Consider the following 18,766-nt stretch of genomic DNA (forward strand, 5'->3'; position numbering starts at 1 on the left):
GAACACAAATGAATTTCTGAATAAAAATGACCTAAACAAATTATGGAACAAGCAAATGAACTTATCCCCTCATCCAAGCCATTATTTTCACCGGCTTCGAATGCTATCAATGCATTGAATGGGAGATTATCACGTTTTATCAGACCATTGAATGGGCGAAGTAGGCGAGCTACCGTCTACCCCGCGATTTGTCAGACCATTCATTGGGCGTAATCAGGAGCTACTGACCTACCGACGGAGGCGGAGCAGTCCCCACAACAATATTTACGATTCTGTCCATATCGGTACATAACTCGAACGGCGCTGAGTAGGCACAGGCGAGGGTCGCACCGCTCCGGACGGCAACTCAGTCGCCTTAGCTCCTTCGGTGGCCCGTCGCGGGGCTCCACCTCGCCTGAGACTGCGCGCCTCCGTCATGGTCCGAAACCGAAACAACCAAAACCGAAACTAAAGTATTTAAGTCATCTCCGTCGGTAGGTCAGTAGCTCCTGATTACGCCCACTGAATGGTCTGATAAATCGCGGGGTAGACGGTAGGTCGCCTACTTTGCCCATTCAATGGTCTGATAGAACGTGATAATCTCCCATTCTATGCATTGATAGCATCCGAATCAGGTGTTATTTTAGACTTTTAGTCAGGGGATGCACAAGTCGACTCTCCTTGCCCTCAACAGGACAGAAAATCAAATGGAAATGAGATTTTCCGGAGGGAGGGGCTTTACACCAACACAACCACTCATTTCAAAGAAATATTCACCCTTCTTTACTGTTTTTTCGTGCGCGACCACTTATAAGCCAGGAATCAGGTCTGTGTGTTGTTGCTCTTTTTTGTGGTTTTACATCCTGTATGTGAGCTGCACACACACACACACACACACACACACACACACACACACACACACACACACACACACACTCACTTCTCGAACATTCGCCGTCTTGAACAGTCACCTCCGCACGCACACTCATGTCTGGGGAATACCGTATTCTCACGAGAGCATCGGCAGGCTTTTTCTCCTGCACCTCGATCACACATTTCTCTATGTTGAGATGAAGCATATTTGATGTCAGATCTACTCTGTGGGTGACAGTTGGCTGCGCCGGTCGCTTGAAACTCCCTTCAACAGCAGATCTTCACCCTGGGTAGGTTTATTATCTAAAACATTTTGGACCTACCACATTTAGACTGGCCTGTATTTAAAGCTGAATGAGATCTAAATGGAACCTTCTCTTCAAAAAATAAAAACCTAATAATAAATTATTTTTTACAACAAGCCTAAATTATGGCATTTATAAATCTGATCAGACCGGCATGAAACCTTCCTAGATTTTAATTATATTATTATTTTCTATTTTTATCTAAGATTTTTAAGTACACATTTGTAATCCCACCATAAACTGAACAAATAAAGGGAAGCTTTTAAACTTCCAAAAAGCCTTTTACCATACCTTTTACCATTTTGAGTTTTTGCTATAATTTTTTAACGGTTTGTCGTACCGACTTGTGAGTTTTGTCATTAGACTCGGTTGAGAGTCATTGTCCTTCATTGGAGTTACTGAGCCCCAGCCCCTATTCTGATATTTCATTGTTTCTATATTTGGACATAACTTTCGAACAGTACGTTTGTTGTACATAGTCATGAATCACCTCGCTGGACTCGGTTGAAAATCCTTGTTCTTCATTACAGTTATACTTAGCTCTGCTCCCTGTTCTGATTGGTCGATATCTTCCCCTAATGTGGACAGAGGTGCGAGGGCCCGATCATCGCTGCTTGCAGCTTTATTTAGAGCCTGAGCACTGCACCATACGAAGCCCTATTGAAATTGCAAAGATTAGTCTTCGCACAAATGAATCACATTTTTGAGGGCCTAAACGTACTCAAAAAGTTGCGCAACTTTGTACACATATCACAAGTGGCTAAAATGTCATATTTTAATAGTCTCAAAAAGGGGCGTGGCCTAATGGCTCAATAGCACCCCCTACAAAGTTTTGATGTTGAAGCCCCACAATGTATAGAAATTGGCACACACCTGTGTCATGTCCCGACTTACAAAAAAGTATTTTGGACCCATGACCTAAACCCAACAGGAAGTCAACCATTTTGAATTTACTGTGGCGTCTCAGTGCATTTTATGCCATTAGTATGGGTCGTACTTTAACAAAGGAGGATTGTCTGATCCATCTCAAACTTGCTCAGCTTACACAAAAGACCTTAACAATGAAAAGTTATCAAAAGCGCGAAAAAACGTCCATGTTTCACCGCAAAACAGGAAGTGAAAATAGCAGATATACAAGGTCAAGGTTTCCCTTTTTTTCCTATTTTACGTTTGAGCTGATTGCCATACAGACTTGTGGATGATGTCCTTGGGCTCAGATCAGAGTCCTTGTCTTTCATTGGTGTAACCTGGCTCCACCCCCTTTTGTGATTGGTCGATATTTTTAAATTCCTATATTTTGCCCTAACTTTTGACCTGCTTGTCGTAGATTGATGAACACTAAAACATGATGTATGAATTACATACTATGATTAGGTGCAAAAATGCCGGATTTAGCTTGAAGCTAATTTCCATCCGTAGTCCCAAAACATTTAAACAGAATTCTATTCTTAGCTGCTGTGCTGCCTCTGGCACCTGAATTGTCTGTATGGGATCAATAAAGGTCTATCTATTTTCATCGTTGACATGCTGCTATTCTCACTTAGTGCTTCTTATATTTAGTGTTGTTTGTAGATGACCACCCAAGGCGGGGTCATGCCTATGTTCCCTTCATTTACGGTTAGACTTGGGGTTAGGATTAAGGTTAGTGTTTGTTGTGAGGGAACATAGGGACACTCCGCCCAAGGTCACGGAGGCGACCAAAGGAAGAGCACCTGATCCACTTCTAGATGCTCCACAACAATGTTGGCATAACTGAGAGTTTCTTGTCAAATTCTCCGTAACATACTCACTATGGGATATCAGCGCCTCCTGGCGATGAACAGAGCTACATACCATAAACTCCCGGGCCATTCATTGGCTGAGAAGGGTATGTCACGTGTCCGGTAGACCGGAACCGGCTTAAAGCCGGTCGCGTGACGTGGCTCATCCCCTTTTTGCTTCTCTGCATGGCAGATGTAACACGGCTTAAGACATACTAAAACAAATTATTCTGAAACTATTCGATTTCTCCGGACTGAAACCAGCTTTAGCCCACGGCGGTGGTACCTGTACCTACCCACGGGTTTTTAGTCCTTAAATCCTTTAGTTCCGCTCCCGCGGCTATCTTCTTCTTTCTAAACTTATCTTACTACTTGTTTTCCTCCTCACGTGCTAGCACGGTCAAGCCAGAGTTAGCAGCTAATGCTTTAGCCTAGCAGCTAATGCTTTAGCCTAGCAGCTAAAGCTAACTAGCCTAGCTCTCCGTCGGTCGCTGTGTTAAAGCCTAGCCTAGCGTTAGCGTTAGCTTACTAGCAAACACTCAACGCTAGCCCTGCATTGGAGGAACCACACCTCGACAGCGCCTGGCCAAGGCCAGGGCACGAGTCGAAGGAAGTAGCGGGGATTCGTCCTAGATCGGGGACGGCAGTACTCCAGAGACACCCCGCATCGCCGGCCCAGGGAACGTGCGTGGTGGCCCCACCGCGTGCGTGCCCGCCCAGATCACCATGGGCCCTCCAGCAGCCCCGGAGCCTCCGAGCTGCGCAAGCCACGGCTCGCGACTCCACCATGCTGCCACACCGGCCGTTGAACACGGCACTCCAGCAGCTGCGCGAGCTGTGCCTGGTGGGCCCAGCCAGGTACAGCCTACTAGCGGCTCTTCTTCCCCCTCCTCCCAGCCATCTACAAGGGACGGCAGTACGTCGCCAGAGGACAACAAGGGCTCCAGGCGACGGCAGCATGGACGAGGGGGAGAACGAGGCAGGAGCCTCTTGAGTGAGTTAGCCCAGACTAGCTACGTTAGCTGCTTTGCTAGTTAACATCGCTCCAGTCAGGCAGTGTTTTTATTGGCTTAACAACACCCAGCTAGCTTAACTAAGCAACAGGTTATTAGCGGTGCTGTTCTAGCTTAGCTATAGCCTCGCTAGGACTACACCAGCGTGTTAGCCTTCTCACTCTGTGTAACGAGTAACCCCGCTCGGGGGCGTCTAAAGACCGCAGCCGAGCCGGCGTTTTACCACAAGGGACGAGGCAGCTTCCAGGTCCAGGTAGGCCCAGACTACGCCTCCTCCTAGCACCAGACAGCAAGGGCTGGCCGCCCTCCTGCCCCCTGCACCTCCAATCCGGCATCCAGGGAAAGGAGGCTCCAGGATGAGAACAACCGTGAACGGTTTCATCGGGTGCCATTTGTACACATGTTGTTTTTTCATACAATATGTTAAAACGTCTCATGCTGTTTACTGTTCCTGTGCCTACTTTTGTTTCATTTCACATGTTCCAAAGTACATTTGCACATTAGCAGACTCACCGGTGCACAGACCGGTTCAACACCCCCGTGTGTAATAAAAACGAATGTGTGTGTTTAAGGTACAATTTTTTTCTGCCAAAGAAAATAAATGTGTTACATGTTGCAAACCAGCTCGTTATCTCACATGTCCTAGAACAGCAGAGAGCAGTGGAGTCAACGTACCGAGGGCCTCTCTGCTCCAATGTTTTCTATATAAGCCCTTAGCCCACAATAGCTGAAGCGCCCGAACACCGGTGTTTCAAAGATTGCTGGGTTAACAGCTGTGCTTGCAATGAATCATTCATAAGCCATTTTTCATATGCTGGGGACGAGGACAGTGGCTTGTCAGGCCTCGTTGGACAGGGCCAGGAACGGCTCCTCAAGTGCCAAAAGACTGTGTAATGAAAACGAATGTGTGTTTAAAGGTACCATTATTTCTGCCAAAGAAAATAAATGTGTTACATGTTACAAACCAGCTCGTTATTTCACATGTCCTAGAACAACGGTGCAGTGGAGTCCCCGTACCGACGGCTTCTCTGCTCCAATGTTCTCATTACATGATGCTTTGAATCAATGTTGTTATCCAAATAAGCCCGTCAATATCTGCAACGCCCGAATTCCGGTGTGGCAGATATTGCTGGGATAACATCTGTGCATGCAATGGATCAGTGTCATCATCCCATGAGCCCACAATGCCCGGGTACACCCGAATTCCGGTGCCCCGGACATTGCTGGGACAACATCTGTGCATGTTTTGGATCATATGAAGGGAATAAATCATTTGGAGGTAATAACAAAACCGACGCCACCTTTGTCCGCCGAGGGCGCCAAAGCGCCAGTGGAACAGGGTCACGGCGGTTTTGCCTTCCGTCTCACAGGAAGCGATCAAGCGCCACTGTGAACCGGAAGTGCTTGAGTCAGAAAGAGCGGACCTCTGTCTCCGCCATTTTCTCGTCTGCCGCTGGAATACGACGGGGGCGCCTCCTAAAGAGAGGATAACTTTGTCGACACTCCGCGCAGAGACGACGGCCGAGGTAGGCTTATTTCTGACGTCGGGTAAATTTTCCCGTGACCAGTCACGTGACTCCTCCGAGTCCCCCGGGCAAGCCAGCGTTACTAACGCGCACGGCCCCGCCTGTCCAATCGGCAGCGCCGTTGGTTTCCATGGGAACCGGCGAGCGGCGACGACGGACGAACCGAATGTTGAGCTCCGAGCGGCCGATGACGTCATCAGCCCCCACCGACCCGTTCGCTCGGGGTGTGGAACAATGGAAATATTGCAAGCCGAATCCTTGGGTGTTGTTGCACACAATACTGAAGGGTTGCAGGCTGCAATTCTCCACAAAAACCCCCATGACAGACAAAGTATTGTTTTTCTCATGCGTAGGGTCCAGCAGCCTCAACAAATATTTGAAGGTTTACAACTTTCGAATGTTTGATAACTGCTTACTGTTGTTTCACTTAGCAGCTATCTAGCCTCACTAACAACAACACATAGCAGTGTTGTTTTTTAGTGCAGCACATGGCCAGCCCCGCTAAAAGCGACACTGCGGTGGCCACTATCACCGCTACCTTTCCACGCTCCCTAACGGGCGTTGCTCGTGCGGGTCCGTGGGATTACGTGACGACATCATTGGTCTCCATGGGAACGGATGCCAACATTGTCGTGGCTCATGGTGGGTTTAGCCTTGACTAAAGCTTAGACTTCCAGTCAGGCTACTGTTGTTTTCACTTAGCGGCTGACTAGCCTTACTATCATCAACACTTGCAGTGTTGTTTTTTGGTACAGTGCTTAGCCAGCCACGCTAAAGCTGTAAAATCACTCCTATACAAACACAGAGGAGTGATTTTACACCAATGTCACATGGTCAGAATACAAGTTTTATCTGAACACCGCTACCTTTCCACGCTCCCTAACGGACGTTGCTCGTGCGGGTCCGTGGGATTACGTGACGGCATCATTGGTCTCCATGGGAACGGATGCCAACATTGTCGTGGCTCATGGTGGGTTTAGCCTTGACTAAAGACTTCCAGTCAGGCTACTGTTGTTTTCACTTAGCCGCCGACTAGCCTTACTATCATCAACACTTGCAGTGTTGTTTTTTGGTACAGTGCATAGCCAGCCACGCTAAAGCAACACCACGGTGGCCACCTACCACCACGGCTCAGCCTCTGAACCTGTGCGGGGGGAAAAACATTGCAAATCATTTGAATGAACTGTTCAGACTGCAGCTTTTGCCGCAAACTGCCTAACTGAAGGGTTTTCCCCTTGGGTCGGGAGGCCTCAAAGCAGTCCGCTGGACCACGTGACGACATCACCGGTCCCGTCGGAAACGTGCGCGTTCTCCGCGGGACTGGGTGACATCAGAGCCCCCCCCCCCCCCCAACTCGCTTGCTGTGGCGCAGCTTGTTGGAGAGTTTGCAGTCCGGAACTGTTTACTATTCCGGTACTTCAGGGCGTCCGCTGGCCTAGCGGTCCAGGTGCATACCACATGCTGGTAATCCAGCCTGACAGCGCGTCGCAGGTTCGACTCCCGATCCCGACGACCTTTGCTGTAAGTGTTACACTGTGTGGGTACTGCTCTTTTTCAGTACGGCAGTGACACACTGTGGTTGTACTGGTCAGCTCCCCTGATCAACAACAACACACTGTGGTTGTACTGGTGTGTTTTCCACATGCCTTTATGCATAAACCTCCTATGTCAAACAAGGTGTTTGTTTCCGGATTTTGACGTCCGCGTCTCTGCTACAGACGGTGCGTTAAGGGGATTGGTGGACCAGCATCGACCTCCGTCTCAGCAGACCACCTTCATGGGGATCTCGCTGGGCTAGACCAGGCTCACAGGCGTCTGTCCCGGGACGGGATAGACAGCTTTTGGGCCTATGGTCTTCTCGCGTGAGGCGACAAGTCACATACAGGCTATGCTTGCCGGCGGCGGGTCTCATGACTTCGGCCTTACACCTGTTTCGTTTAGACAAGCCCCACTTGTGACCCCTTTTTCCCCAGAGGTGGATGCGGGGTCTTGGAGTCCCGTCCACCTGAGGTTATCAGAAGGTCCAGGTATCCCCACGGTGCATGGACACGATTAGACCGTGGTCAGACGCAACCCTTATGTCCAAAGGGTCAGAATGGGTGCTGTGGTCTCGCGGAAGGTCATTACCACGGACGTTAACCTCACTGAATGGGTGCCGTCCACGAGAGCCGCTCGGTCAAGGGGGTGTGGGGTCCCAGTCTACAGACGGCCCACATCAACTACTTGGAGCTGATGACGGTCTTTTCTGACGGTCAGACATTGCAAGGCTCGGTTTCGAGGTTGTCATGTCCTGTTCAGGACCGACAACAGCGCGACCTTGTGCTATGTCAACAAGCAGGGAGGCCTGGCCTCTCCGGTGTTGGACAAAGCTAGCTGGCGATCTGACGCTGTGGTGCGACGCGCGCCTTGCGTCTTTCAGAGCCTCACATGTACCGGGCCTCCTGAACAGCGGTGCGACTCTGTTGTCCAGGGGCGTTTTTTGGTACGCAGATTGGCCTCTCCTCCGGAGATAACGAGCCAGATCTGGGCCAGTTTTGGCCGACTGAACTGCTTTATGCGTTCCCGTCACTGGAGTTGGTCCTCTCAACAATGGAGAGGGTCAGACTCCACGGACTGTCAGTGCCGCTGGTGGCACTGGCGTGGGGCGCATGGAGGTCAGGAATAATCCTCCCCTCTGCGACGAGCCCTGGCCCCTCCCCCCGAACAGAGATCTGTTACGACAGGCAGGGTACGAGATTTTCCACAAGCGGCCTCAGGACCTAGACCTGTGGGTCTGGCCCGTGAGAGGGAGATTTTGACTTTGTGTGGCCTGCCCCCTGAGGTGGTGACTACCATCCAGGGCGCGAGGGCCGTTTCCACGAGGGCTGTGCACAACGATAGATGGAACATGTTCGTGTCTTGGTCTCTGGAACTATCACCGCCAGTGGTGGTTTTCCAGGCCCCGGTGCGCAGCATCCTCGTCTTCCTGCATGGCAGGTTGAGTCAGGGTCTGGTTTCTCGACGGTTAAGGGGTACCAGGCGGCCTTTTCCGCTTGTCACGAAGGTTTCGGTGGCATGACGGTTGGCCGACATCCTCTGGTGCGTCGTTTTTTGAAACGGGCCAGGCGGGCCAGACCGGTTACTAGGCCTCTTTCCCGGCCAGGGACCTGGCGGTGGTACTGGGGGCCCTTTGCCGTCCACCGTTCGAGCCGTTTGAGTCTGTAGATCCGCAGATCGTCAGTTTCAAAACGGGTTAGTGACATGCATGCACTCTCGGTGAGTTCGGAATGCTTGAGGTTCTCGGGCAACAACAGGAGGGTTTTGTTTAAACCCAACTTAGCGTTTGCTCCCAAGAACGGGTTGGTGACCCAGGCCCCGTTTGAGCTGTTTTTCATCCACCTCCTTTCGTTTCAGCGAAGGATGAGCGGCTGCACTGTCTTTGCCCAGGGAGGGCTCTGAAGCTCTGCTGCCAGTGGACAGTGATCGGCCGGTCGTCGTCACAGCTTTTGTCTCCTTCAGACCATGTGGTCGGAGGAAGGCGGTGGCTAGGGCGACGCTTTCTAGATGGATCTTGGATGCCATTAGGCTGGCCTACGTCAGTGGTGGCGCTCCAGTTCCAGAAGGACTGAAGGCTCACTCTACTAGAGGCATGGCTGCATCCTGGGCTCTCTCCAGGGGAGTTTCGGTCCAGGAGGTTTGCGAGGCGGCAAACTGGTCGTCTCCATCAACTTTTGCGGCTTCCTGCAGCCTGGACGTGGCGGCGTCGTCAGTGACGCACGCTGTCCTGGGCGTAGCGGCTGTCTCTAGCTAGAGTGGGGGAGGTTTGGACAGGGTTTTGTTACCCTGTTTTTTCTCTCTCCTGCCTTCCTTCTCCTGAGTCCCCTCGGGACCACCCTGGTAGGGTCCCAGGGGAGGAGGCCCTGTTTCCTTGTGTTTCACTTTTGGGACAGACTTGTGTCTGTTCATTAGTTCAATAAGGAAGACTTAGTCTGTCAGGGTCTACCTTTTTTCTATATCCCGCACCCCGGCCCGGGGGGCCGGGGCTCCCGTGAGGCCGGAGGTCACGCCCGTGGGGGCGGGGCCTTACGGCAAGGGGGCGTGCGGGACTGGGAGGGTTTCCGTATGGCTATAAGCCCCAGGGGGGTTTATGAATCCCATAGTGAGTATGTTACGGAGAATTTGACAAGAAACTCAAGGTTACGAATGTAACCCCGGTTTCTTTAGAATTCGGAGTAACATACTCACCTAACACCCCTGTTTGTGTGCATCTGCATGCAGAGAGCGGTTGTTAAAGAGGATGAGCCACGTCACGCGACCGGCTTTAAGCCGGTTCCGGTCTACCGGACACGTGACATACCCTTCTCAGCCAATGAATGGCCCGGGAGTTTATGGTATGTAGCTCTGTTCATCGCCAGGAGGCGCTGATATCCCATAGTGAGTATGTTACTCCGAATTCTAAAGAAACCGGGGTTACATTCGTAACCTCGAGATATGCCCTTCATATTTACATGCATAGATTATCAACTATGATCCAAATGTTACAATCCTCATGTTTGACTTTCACTTCACAGGTATTTAAAGGTTCTATGACATTCATTTTCACTTTTTTTATGTTTTATGCTTTTTGGGGGGTTTTATGACCTCAATTACACACCAAAAATCTGAACTTTGAACATTCAGTGGATTTTCTGTGGTCTGGAGTTTTCTGAATAATTAAGCTGAAAAGTAATCTGAGCTTGGCCCTTCGGCAGTGAGGTCACAGCCGATTAATCCCGCCCACTCTCCTCCTGACCCCTCCCCTCCCCTATCCTTTCCTTTGTGGGGGGGGGGGGGGGCGGAGCAGAGGCGATGATTGACAGGCAAAATCCCTTACCAGCGACACCCGCAGGCAAAGATGTATTTTTTTCATTGCAGTTGAAAAGGCTTTAGAAATGTGAGAGAAAAACACCTGCCATGGATTGGATTTTTTTGTTAAAACTTTCTATACACGTTTGAAGGACCATGACAAAGACTTTTAATGTGTGGTAAAACTGAACGTCATGAAACCTTTAAGGCTTTCATAGCGTGAGGTGTTTTGTGCCTTCATACATGTCACAACATGTCCATCAATCACCTTTGCTCTTTTGAGGGGATATCAAACTGTACAGAAATACCTGTTCTTCAGCCACACTGTAAATAATGTCTGGGCAGGGGCGGATTAACCCTTCGTGGTGCCTGGTGCTTGGACCCGGTTTGGTGGCCCCCGGCACCGTTTTTTCAACGGGAGGGGGGGGGGGGGTGGCTAGTGCTGCGCGGAAGAAACGGACGCTCTAAATTCGTCTTTTTTTTTTTTTTTTTTACCCCGTTTGGTGCCCCCCCAAGGGTTGGTGCCCTGTGCTTCAGCACCTCAAGCCCGTTGGATAAGCCACCACTGTGTCTGGGTATATGCAGCAAAGTGATTTTTTCCCCCTTCTCATGATCATAGAATTGTTTTGTTTTTTTATGATTCCAGAAATTCATCCTCGGTTCTCCAACACCCAGCTGTGGGAGTGACACCTCAATGGATTTCTCTACTAATTTCAGTGATGATGAATCTTCAGACACAAAGTAAGATCACTTGAAAGACAACAAATAACACAACAAAGTGATCTCATGCTTATATTATGCTGCATTATGTAATTTGCATGTGCAAAAAAGAAAAGACACAATTACAATCAGCAGGGCCGATGACAGGATTCTTGGGTGGGGGGACAGGTTCTTCGAAAGTGGGACCCCCATGCCTCTTGCGTGCCTCGCGCACACGCGGTTATTTATTAATTTCTTATTATTTTTTTCGGGTTTTTCTCGTTTTTGAATTAATTTATTATTATTTTTGACCTCAAAACATTAAGTTGGGTGTCTTTGCGCGATTTCACGTTGGCCACTTTAGCCACCTCAAGCCATCAGTATTGTTCATAACCAGTGGTGGACAAAAGTATTCACATGTTTTACGTAAGTAAAAGAATGAATACTGCAATGTAGAACTACTCCCTTACAAGTAAAAGTCAATTCAAAATGTATTTCAGTAAAGGTACAAAAGTATTGGTAGAAAAATGTACTACCAAAAGTAAAAGTACTCCAGTCCTTGTGACGTTGTGAGTACTTTTACTCACACAAAAAAACAAAAAGGATTTCCAAAGAAGTACTGTTTGCCAAAAAGGTGTGAAATGCAGACTTAAAAAGAAAAGAATTCCAAGGCACTCCGTCTCATGTGAAAAATTGTATAGGTTTATTAAGAGCAAGGCAAATGAATGTGCCTTTTTGTTTAATTGATCCTACCTGTGTCACCAAAGAGCACCTATCTCAGAGCCACTGAATGATCCCTGCAGCACTTCTCTCTCCTTCTTTTTACTTTTACTCACAATTTACATCGCGATGCAACGTAGATGGCTATTTTCAAATGGCCAAAATGTAGCCTATATAGGGCTGAGATCTACAGCTCACAGAGATCTACAAGCTCATAGAGCTTGTAGATCTGCTATTTTCAAAAGGTTTTTATACATTTGAAAACTTGAAATGGGACATTCTGCAAGATGAGTACTTTTACTTTTGATACGAGTCAATTTTATACTGTCTTCTGTATATAGTTTCTGTCTCATCATAAATCCACACAGTGTTTACTTTTCTCCCCCGACACTTCCAGTGTTGCCATTTATTCTGTGAGAGCAATAAGCAACCCTGTCTATGAATATTATGTTTATGAATTGAATACCAAGGACATCAATGGAAACAAGACCGCAAGGACTTTTTTGGACGGACCTTTTAGAAAAAGTGTTTTAACTGTACTTTCTGCCAATAAAATATTCAATCAATCAATCAATACTGTAAGCGCAAATTTCCGCAAATTATCGCTTTTTTCATAGATTTAACCTCTCTCTCTCTCTCTCTCTCTCTCTCTCTCTCTCTCTCTCTCTCTCTCTCTCTCTCTCTCTCTCTCTCTCTCTCTCTCTCTCTCTCTCTCTCTCTCTCTCTCTCTCTCTCTCTCTCTCTCTCTCTCTCTCTCTCTCTCTCTCTCTCTCTCTCTCTCTCTCTCTCTCTCTCTCTCTCTCTCTCTCTCTCTCTCTCTCTCTCTGTCATTCTTTCTTTTCTTGTTTTTCTCAGACTGATGGGACAGACTGGTGTACTGATGGAAATCATTCTCTCAGCACGGTAAGGACAGCGAGTCCACGATGGCCCCTGGATCTTTGACACTGCTTGTTTGACATACTGTCTCTCTCTCTCTCTCTCTCAGATGCACGCACACTCACGGTGCGTTTTAACAGCGGGCAATACTGGGCGACATCGTCCAAAAATATAATGAAAGTCTATGAGAGCCGGCGATCGGGCGAAGTGGGCGGGGGGGGGCGATGAAAGATGGATTTTCTTTATCTTTTTGGACGATATCGCCCAGTATTGCCCGCTGTTAAAACGCACCGACACACTCAGTCACAGACACGTGGCGACGCACGCAGTGCGCATACACAGTGATTACTAGCTAGCTCAGCTGTGTGATCAATCCCACAGCTGTGTCTAATGTGCATAATAATTTAGTCATGAGTCATGAAATGTAGTGTGTGTGTGTGTGTGTGTGTGTGTGTGTGTGTGTGTGTGTGTGTGTGTGTGTGTGTGTGTGTGTGTGTGTGTGTGTGTGTGTGTGTGTGTGTGTGTGTGTGTGTGTGTGTGTGTGTGCGTGTGTGTGCGCGTGCGTGCGTGTGTGTGTGTGATTCCTCTACAGAGACCCCCAGAAGAAGGATCTCTCTGATCAGGATCATCAAACATATCTGGTGAGTCAGTTTACAACATCTTTTATTCATACAAAACGTATTGGTTGAGATGTGAACCCGTTGGGTGTGGATGTGATGTGAGAGTTCAGACTATCTGACACCAGTAGATACATTCAGTATGGATGTGATGTGAGACACCACACACACACACACACACACACACACACACACACACACACACACACACACACACACACACACACACACACACACACACACACACACACACACACACACACACACACACACACACACACACACATGAAATATGAAGTGGATGTGATGTTTTTTCTAACCCTAACCCCTGCTGAATAAAGATGTACAAATGTATTATTGTGCATTTGGAGGGTTCTCTGGAGGAAGAGAAGACACTCCACATGGACCTGCGTGACCTGAGTGTCAAAAGAAACAAGAACAAAGAGCAGCAGGTATTTTTATTTTACCTAAAGTCATTAATAAAAGTAAGGGTAAATTATAATTGTAATGTTTATCTACTTCACTGGTTCCCAACGTTGGGTCTGGGGATCACATGTGTTACAAATGGATGTGATGTGAGAGTTCAGACTATCTGACACCAACTCAGGACTCCTGGATCACTGTCCTCCAATTCCTCCTGTCTAGCACCAGAGTCTTCAGCTCTGCAGTGTTGTTAGCTCCACTGTAAATGTAACACTTGGCAATCAAACTCTGGTCTCTTGCATGGAAAGCCAATAGCTTAACCACTAGCCTAAATGGTAATTTCTCCCTTGTTAGCCTTTTTTGGTCTTCAGGCAGAGGCTCTGAGCCACTCTGCTACATAAACACAAATTGATATATATTATATACAACGGTAACAAACCAAACAATAAAGTTCAGTATGAAACTTAAATAGTTGTCTAAACAATGGCAATGCTCTTGATCCACCATCACATTCCATTGTAAAGGCACACATTATGTTCATCTTGAGCAGTGTTGGGTAAGTTACTTTATATTTTTTACATATTACTTATTACCTTCAATTTAAGTAATATATTTATTTACAATATTACTGTCTGAGCAAGAGTAATGTACTATATTACTTATTACGTTTTAGTTATCTTTAAAAAAAAAAAAAATCAATAAATAATGTCATTATATTGTAATTATTGTATGCTCAGAGCTGTTCTTCATATGGGCACTACTGTACAGTATATAGGCCAATTGATTCATTTATTAAATGCATGTTCATTTATTCGACTTAAAATACAGTAAACAAATCCCATATTTTTTTTATATTTTGGAAAAAATAGCAAATTTTACATCGAGCTGCCCAGATGTCCCTATTGTGCCCACCTATCCTGTATTCCTAGTAAGCATTGACACCTATTTGCTATTAAATACGCAACGAAAATGATCAGATTGATCAGATTAAGAACAAGATGTTCCATACCATATTGGGAGATGCTTAGGGTAGCCACCTGTGTGACACTACTGCTGGGGTGTTCTGTTTTTCTCACGTGACGTGACTGTTTGCTCTTGTTTTGGGCATGCTGTATGATCAGACAGACCACCATGTGTTGTGCTGTTTACACATTAACTTTAGCGTGCATTTTCTCTTCAGTTGTGGAGATGTGGTGGAGTGAGTAGGCTTACTAGGCTACTAGGCTATCATCGTTCTAAATACCCGGGCGTGCAGTGGTTTCCACAAATACCAAAACACTCGCCCCAAAACACAGTCACCGCTGGGCAAATACGGCGGTATTCACCTGGTATTCCTAAACGTAACCTCAGTAAAACTATGCCTAAACCTAACCTTATTCCTAAACGTAACCTCAGTAAAACTATGTCTAAACCTAACCTTATTCCTAAACGTAACCTCAGTAAAACTATGTCTAAACCTAACCTTATTACTAAATGTAATCTCAGTAAAACTATGCCTAAACCTAACCTTATTCCTAACCTTATCCTCAGTAAAACAAATACAAGAATACAAGAACTGCTTGTCCGCGAAAAAGATGGGAGCGAGCGTGTTTTAGGGCGAGTCTTGTTAACTAGTTACGTAAGTAACTCGTCAACTCAGTAACGAGTTACTCCCAACACTGATCTTGAGCATGCCTCCCAACACACACAAACACACACACAAATGCCTATACATGTTAATTGAAATATGAAGTGGATGTGATGTTTTTTCTAACCCTAACCCCTGCTGAATAAAGATGTACAAATGTATTATTGTGCATTTGGAGGGTTCTCTGGAGGAAGAGAAGACAACAGAGAAGAAAGTCAAGAAGAAGAAGATCAAAGAGCAGCAGGTATTTGTATTTTACCTAAAGTCATTAATAAAAAGTAATTGTGGGATCGCTAAAGCGAGCACACTAATGTTATTGCCACTATTTATTATATATTCCGCCCGTTTTTTGGCGGCTAACTAGTCCTTCATACTTTTAGCTACAAACTCCGTTCCAACTCTTCAACGTTTGGCCTACTTAGGACATATCGGCTACCATTTGAATTTTTGAAATAATTTGTACTTTTAGAGATATTTCACTTTTTACTGCAAAAAAAACCCCATTAATTTCAATGGGGAAATTCATACTTTTAGCTAGAAACTCCGTTCCAACTCTATAACGTTCAGCATACTTAGGACATATCGGCTACCATTTGAATTTTTTTAAACAATTGTGCTTTTAGAGATATTTCACTTTTAATTGCTTTAAAAATCCCATTCATTTCAATGGGGAAATGCCATTCAGCTACAGTGGAGCTTAGCAACTGCTTATTAGACCCTAGCAACACCATATTAAAGCCTGGCAACCACCTATTATACCCTAGCAACAGCCTATTAGACCCTAGCAACCACTGTTTTACCCTAGCAACCACCTTTTGTACCCTAGCAACCGCATATTAGACCATATAAACTGCATATCAGACCTTAGCAACCCCCTATTAGACCCTAGCAACCACTTATTAGACCCTAGCAACCACCTGTTTTACCCTAGCAACCGCCTATTAGACCCCTCGCAACCGGCTATCAGACCCTAGCAACCACAGTTTTACCTTAGCAACCGCCTATTAGACCCTAGCAACCGCATATTAGACCCTAGAAACTGCCTATTAGACCATATCAACCGCCTATTAGACCCTAGCAATCACTGTTTTACCCTAAAAAACTACAAACCTTTCAAACCTTTAACACTTTTAAAACCTTTAGAACCGTAGACCTTTAAAACCTTTAGAACATTTAAAACATTAAACCTTTCAAACCTTTCAAACCTTTCAAACTTTTCAAACTTTTAGAACCTTTCAAACCTTTAGAACCTTTCAAACCTTTCAAACCTTTCAAACCTTTAGAACCTTTCAAACATTTAACACTAACACTATCAATACTCAATACCAGCAACATTCTTAGCGATCCCACACTGTTTCTTCAGGAACAGTACTTTCTAGTTGTAAATTATAATTGTAATGTTTATCTACTTCACTGGTTCCCAACGTTGGGTCTGGGGATCACCAGTGTTACAAATGAAGCCTTACAGATCTGTTACTCTGAGAGTGTACAAATGGAACTAAATGGATCCTTATGGGTCCATTTGTACACTCTTGAGAGTTAAATTAACACTGAGCATTTTACATTGTAGATTGAGGTCCCAGAGATTTCAAATGGGGGTCCATGGTCTAATGTATATCCAACTGGGGGTCCTTGAAATGCACAACGTTGAGAATCACTGAGTAAGAGTAATAAGTAAGAGTAAATGATGATTATCTCACGTTAACCTATAATATCATTGATTTGAAAGGATCATACTGAAGAACCGGAGGAAGAACCTGCTAAATCTGTCCTAACCAAAACAGATATCTTCACTGTACTAGCCTTCCTAGCCATACTCCTAGCCATAATCCGAGCCCTAACACCCAGTCAAGAGATGGAGAAGCTGAGTGATGTTGAGCTGAGGAGGATCCAGCAACATGCAGTGGATGTGACTCTGGACCCTGATACAGCGAGTCCCTACCTCATCCTGTCTGAGGATGAGGTAGGGTGGAACGGAATACTGGAGACATAAAGAAGAATCTCCCACACAACAAAGAGAGATTCTGTCCAGTTGCCATTGTCTTAGGAAAACAAAGCTTCTCCTCAGGAAGGTTTTACTATGAGGTTCAGGTTAAAGGGAAGACTGGGTGGGATCTAGGAGTGGTCAGAGAGTCCATCAACAGGAAGGGACAAATCACACTGACCCCCAAAAAAGGTTACTTCTCTATAAGGTTGAGGAATAGAAATGAGTACACGGCTCTTGCTAGCCCTCCTGTCCTCCTCCCTGTAAGAGAGGAGGTCCAGAAAGTGGGAGTGTTTGTGGATTATGAGGAGGGTCTGGTGTCCTTTTATGATGTGGAGGCCAGAGTTCATCTCTACTCTTTCACTGGTTGCACCTTCACTGAGAAACTCTATCCATTGTTCAGTCCTGAGCTTAATGTTGATGGTACAAACTCTGCTCCTCTGATCATCATTTCTCAAAGGTGAGTGAAAACACTCACCTTTGAGAAAAAAAATCTCTGGCACTGTGACAAATAGACTATGTTTTTTAATGGCATTGAATGAATTAATACTGGTACCAATCAGCCTACTGATGAGTGGGCGGAGGATTGGCCGTGGGTAGCGTGGGAACCAACGCCCATCCTGCTGCACAAAGATTATTATTATTATTTTATCGATAAAGTGAAAATAGCCACGGTCAAATTTGTCCTTTTTGTACCTTTTATGGCAAAAAAGTACTCACAATGCGTCGCATCGCGAGTACTTTTACTCACAATCTACATTGTGACGCATTAGATCGTTTATTTTCAAATGGACGAAATGTATAGGGCTGAAGTGGTTAATGTATGTTTTTTAATAATAATCAAAATCTACAAAGTAACTAGTAACTAAAGTGTTCAAATAATAGTAGAGTAAAAGTAGGCCAAGGCCTACAAATCTCTAAGAGATGTAATGGAGTAGAAGTAAAAGTATTGAATATTGGAAATACTCCAGTTAAGTAAATTACCTCTAATTGTACCATACCTCTAAAAGTACAATACTTGAGTAAATGTACTCAAGTCGCGAAGCAACGCGTTGTGAGCTTGTAGATCTGCTATTTTTCAAAAACTCTTACAATAAAACTTGGAATATTTGGAATATTTTGGAATATTTTATGTAATTATTATTTAAACCAGTGGTTCTAAAACATATTTTCATGAAAATATTTTGTGCCAGCCAGTGAGCATTTGTGTTGTTAGAATGTATACTCCAAATATTCCACATTTTATTGCAAGAGTTTTGAAAATAGCAGGTCTAAAGCTCAAGTGAGCTTGTAGATCGGCTATTTTCAATTAGCCGACGCATATAAGTTTAAAGTAACCTGACTCCGCCTCCGACTCCAGATGGGGGGCGGTATTGAGCTTCACATGTTCACAATCCAGCCTCCATCTGGGATCGCTCAGAGAGTAGCGCTACCCGCACCGCTGCGTGTGCGAACCAATCAGCAGCTGCAAGGGGCGGGATCTTGGCGAGACCGGATGTGACACCATCGAGAAGCGCTTATTGCGTTGTAGTTCTTTCAC

At 46.0% G+C, this 18,766-nt stretch overlaps 1 protein-coding gene across 1 annotated transcript in view; it reads left to right on the forward strand.

Moving 5' to 3' along the window:
- Positions 1–997: 997 nt before the first annotated feature.
- Positions 998–18,766, forward strand: part of LOC311035710 (uncharacterized protein) — a 23,361-nt gene continuing 5,592 nt past the window's right edge. The window contains exons 1-6 of the mRNA XM_084044085.1: positions 998–1,142; positions 10,927–11,021; positions 12,555–12,602; positions 13,168–13,216; positions 13,564–13,644; positions 15,421–15,486. Coding sequence (XP_083900211.1) covers positions 10,975–11,021; positions 12,555–12,602; positions 13,168–13,216; positions 13,564–13,644; positions 15,421–15,486 — 291 coding nt within the window. The 5' untranslated portion in view covers positions 998–1,142; positions 10,927–10,974. The remainder of the gene's footprint in view (positions 1,143–10,926; positions 11,022–12,554; positions 12,603–13,167; positions 13,217–13,563; positions 13,645–15,420; positions 15,487–18,766) is intronic.

The sequence above is a fragment of the Gymnoscopelus microlampas genome (genome assembly GCF_963454915.1).
Source record: "Gymnoscopelus microlampas genome assembly, chromosome: 20".
Taxonomy (NCBI): Eukaryota; Metazoa; Chordata; class Actinopteri; order Myctophiformes; family Myctophidae; genus Gymnoscopelus; species Gymnoscopelus microlampas.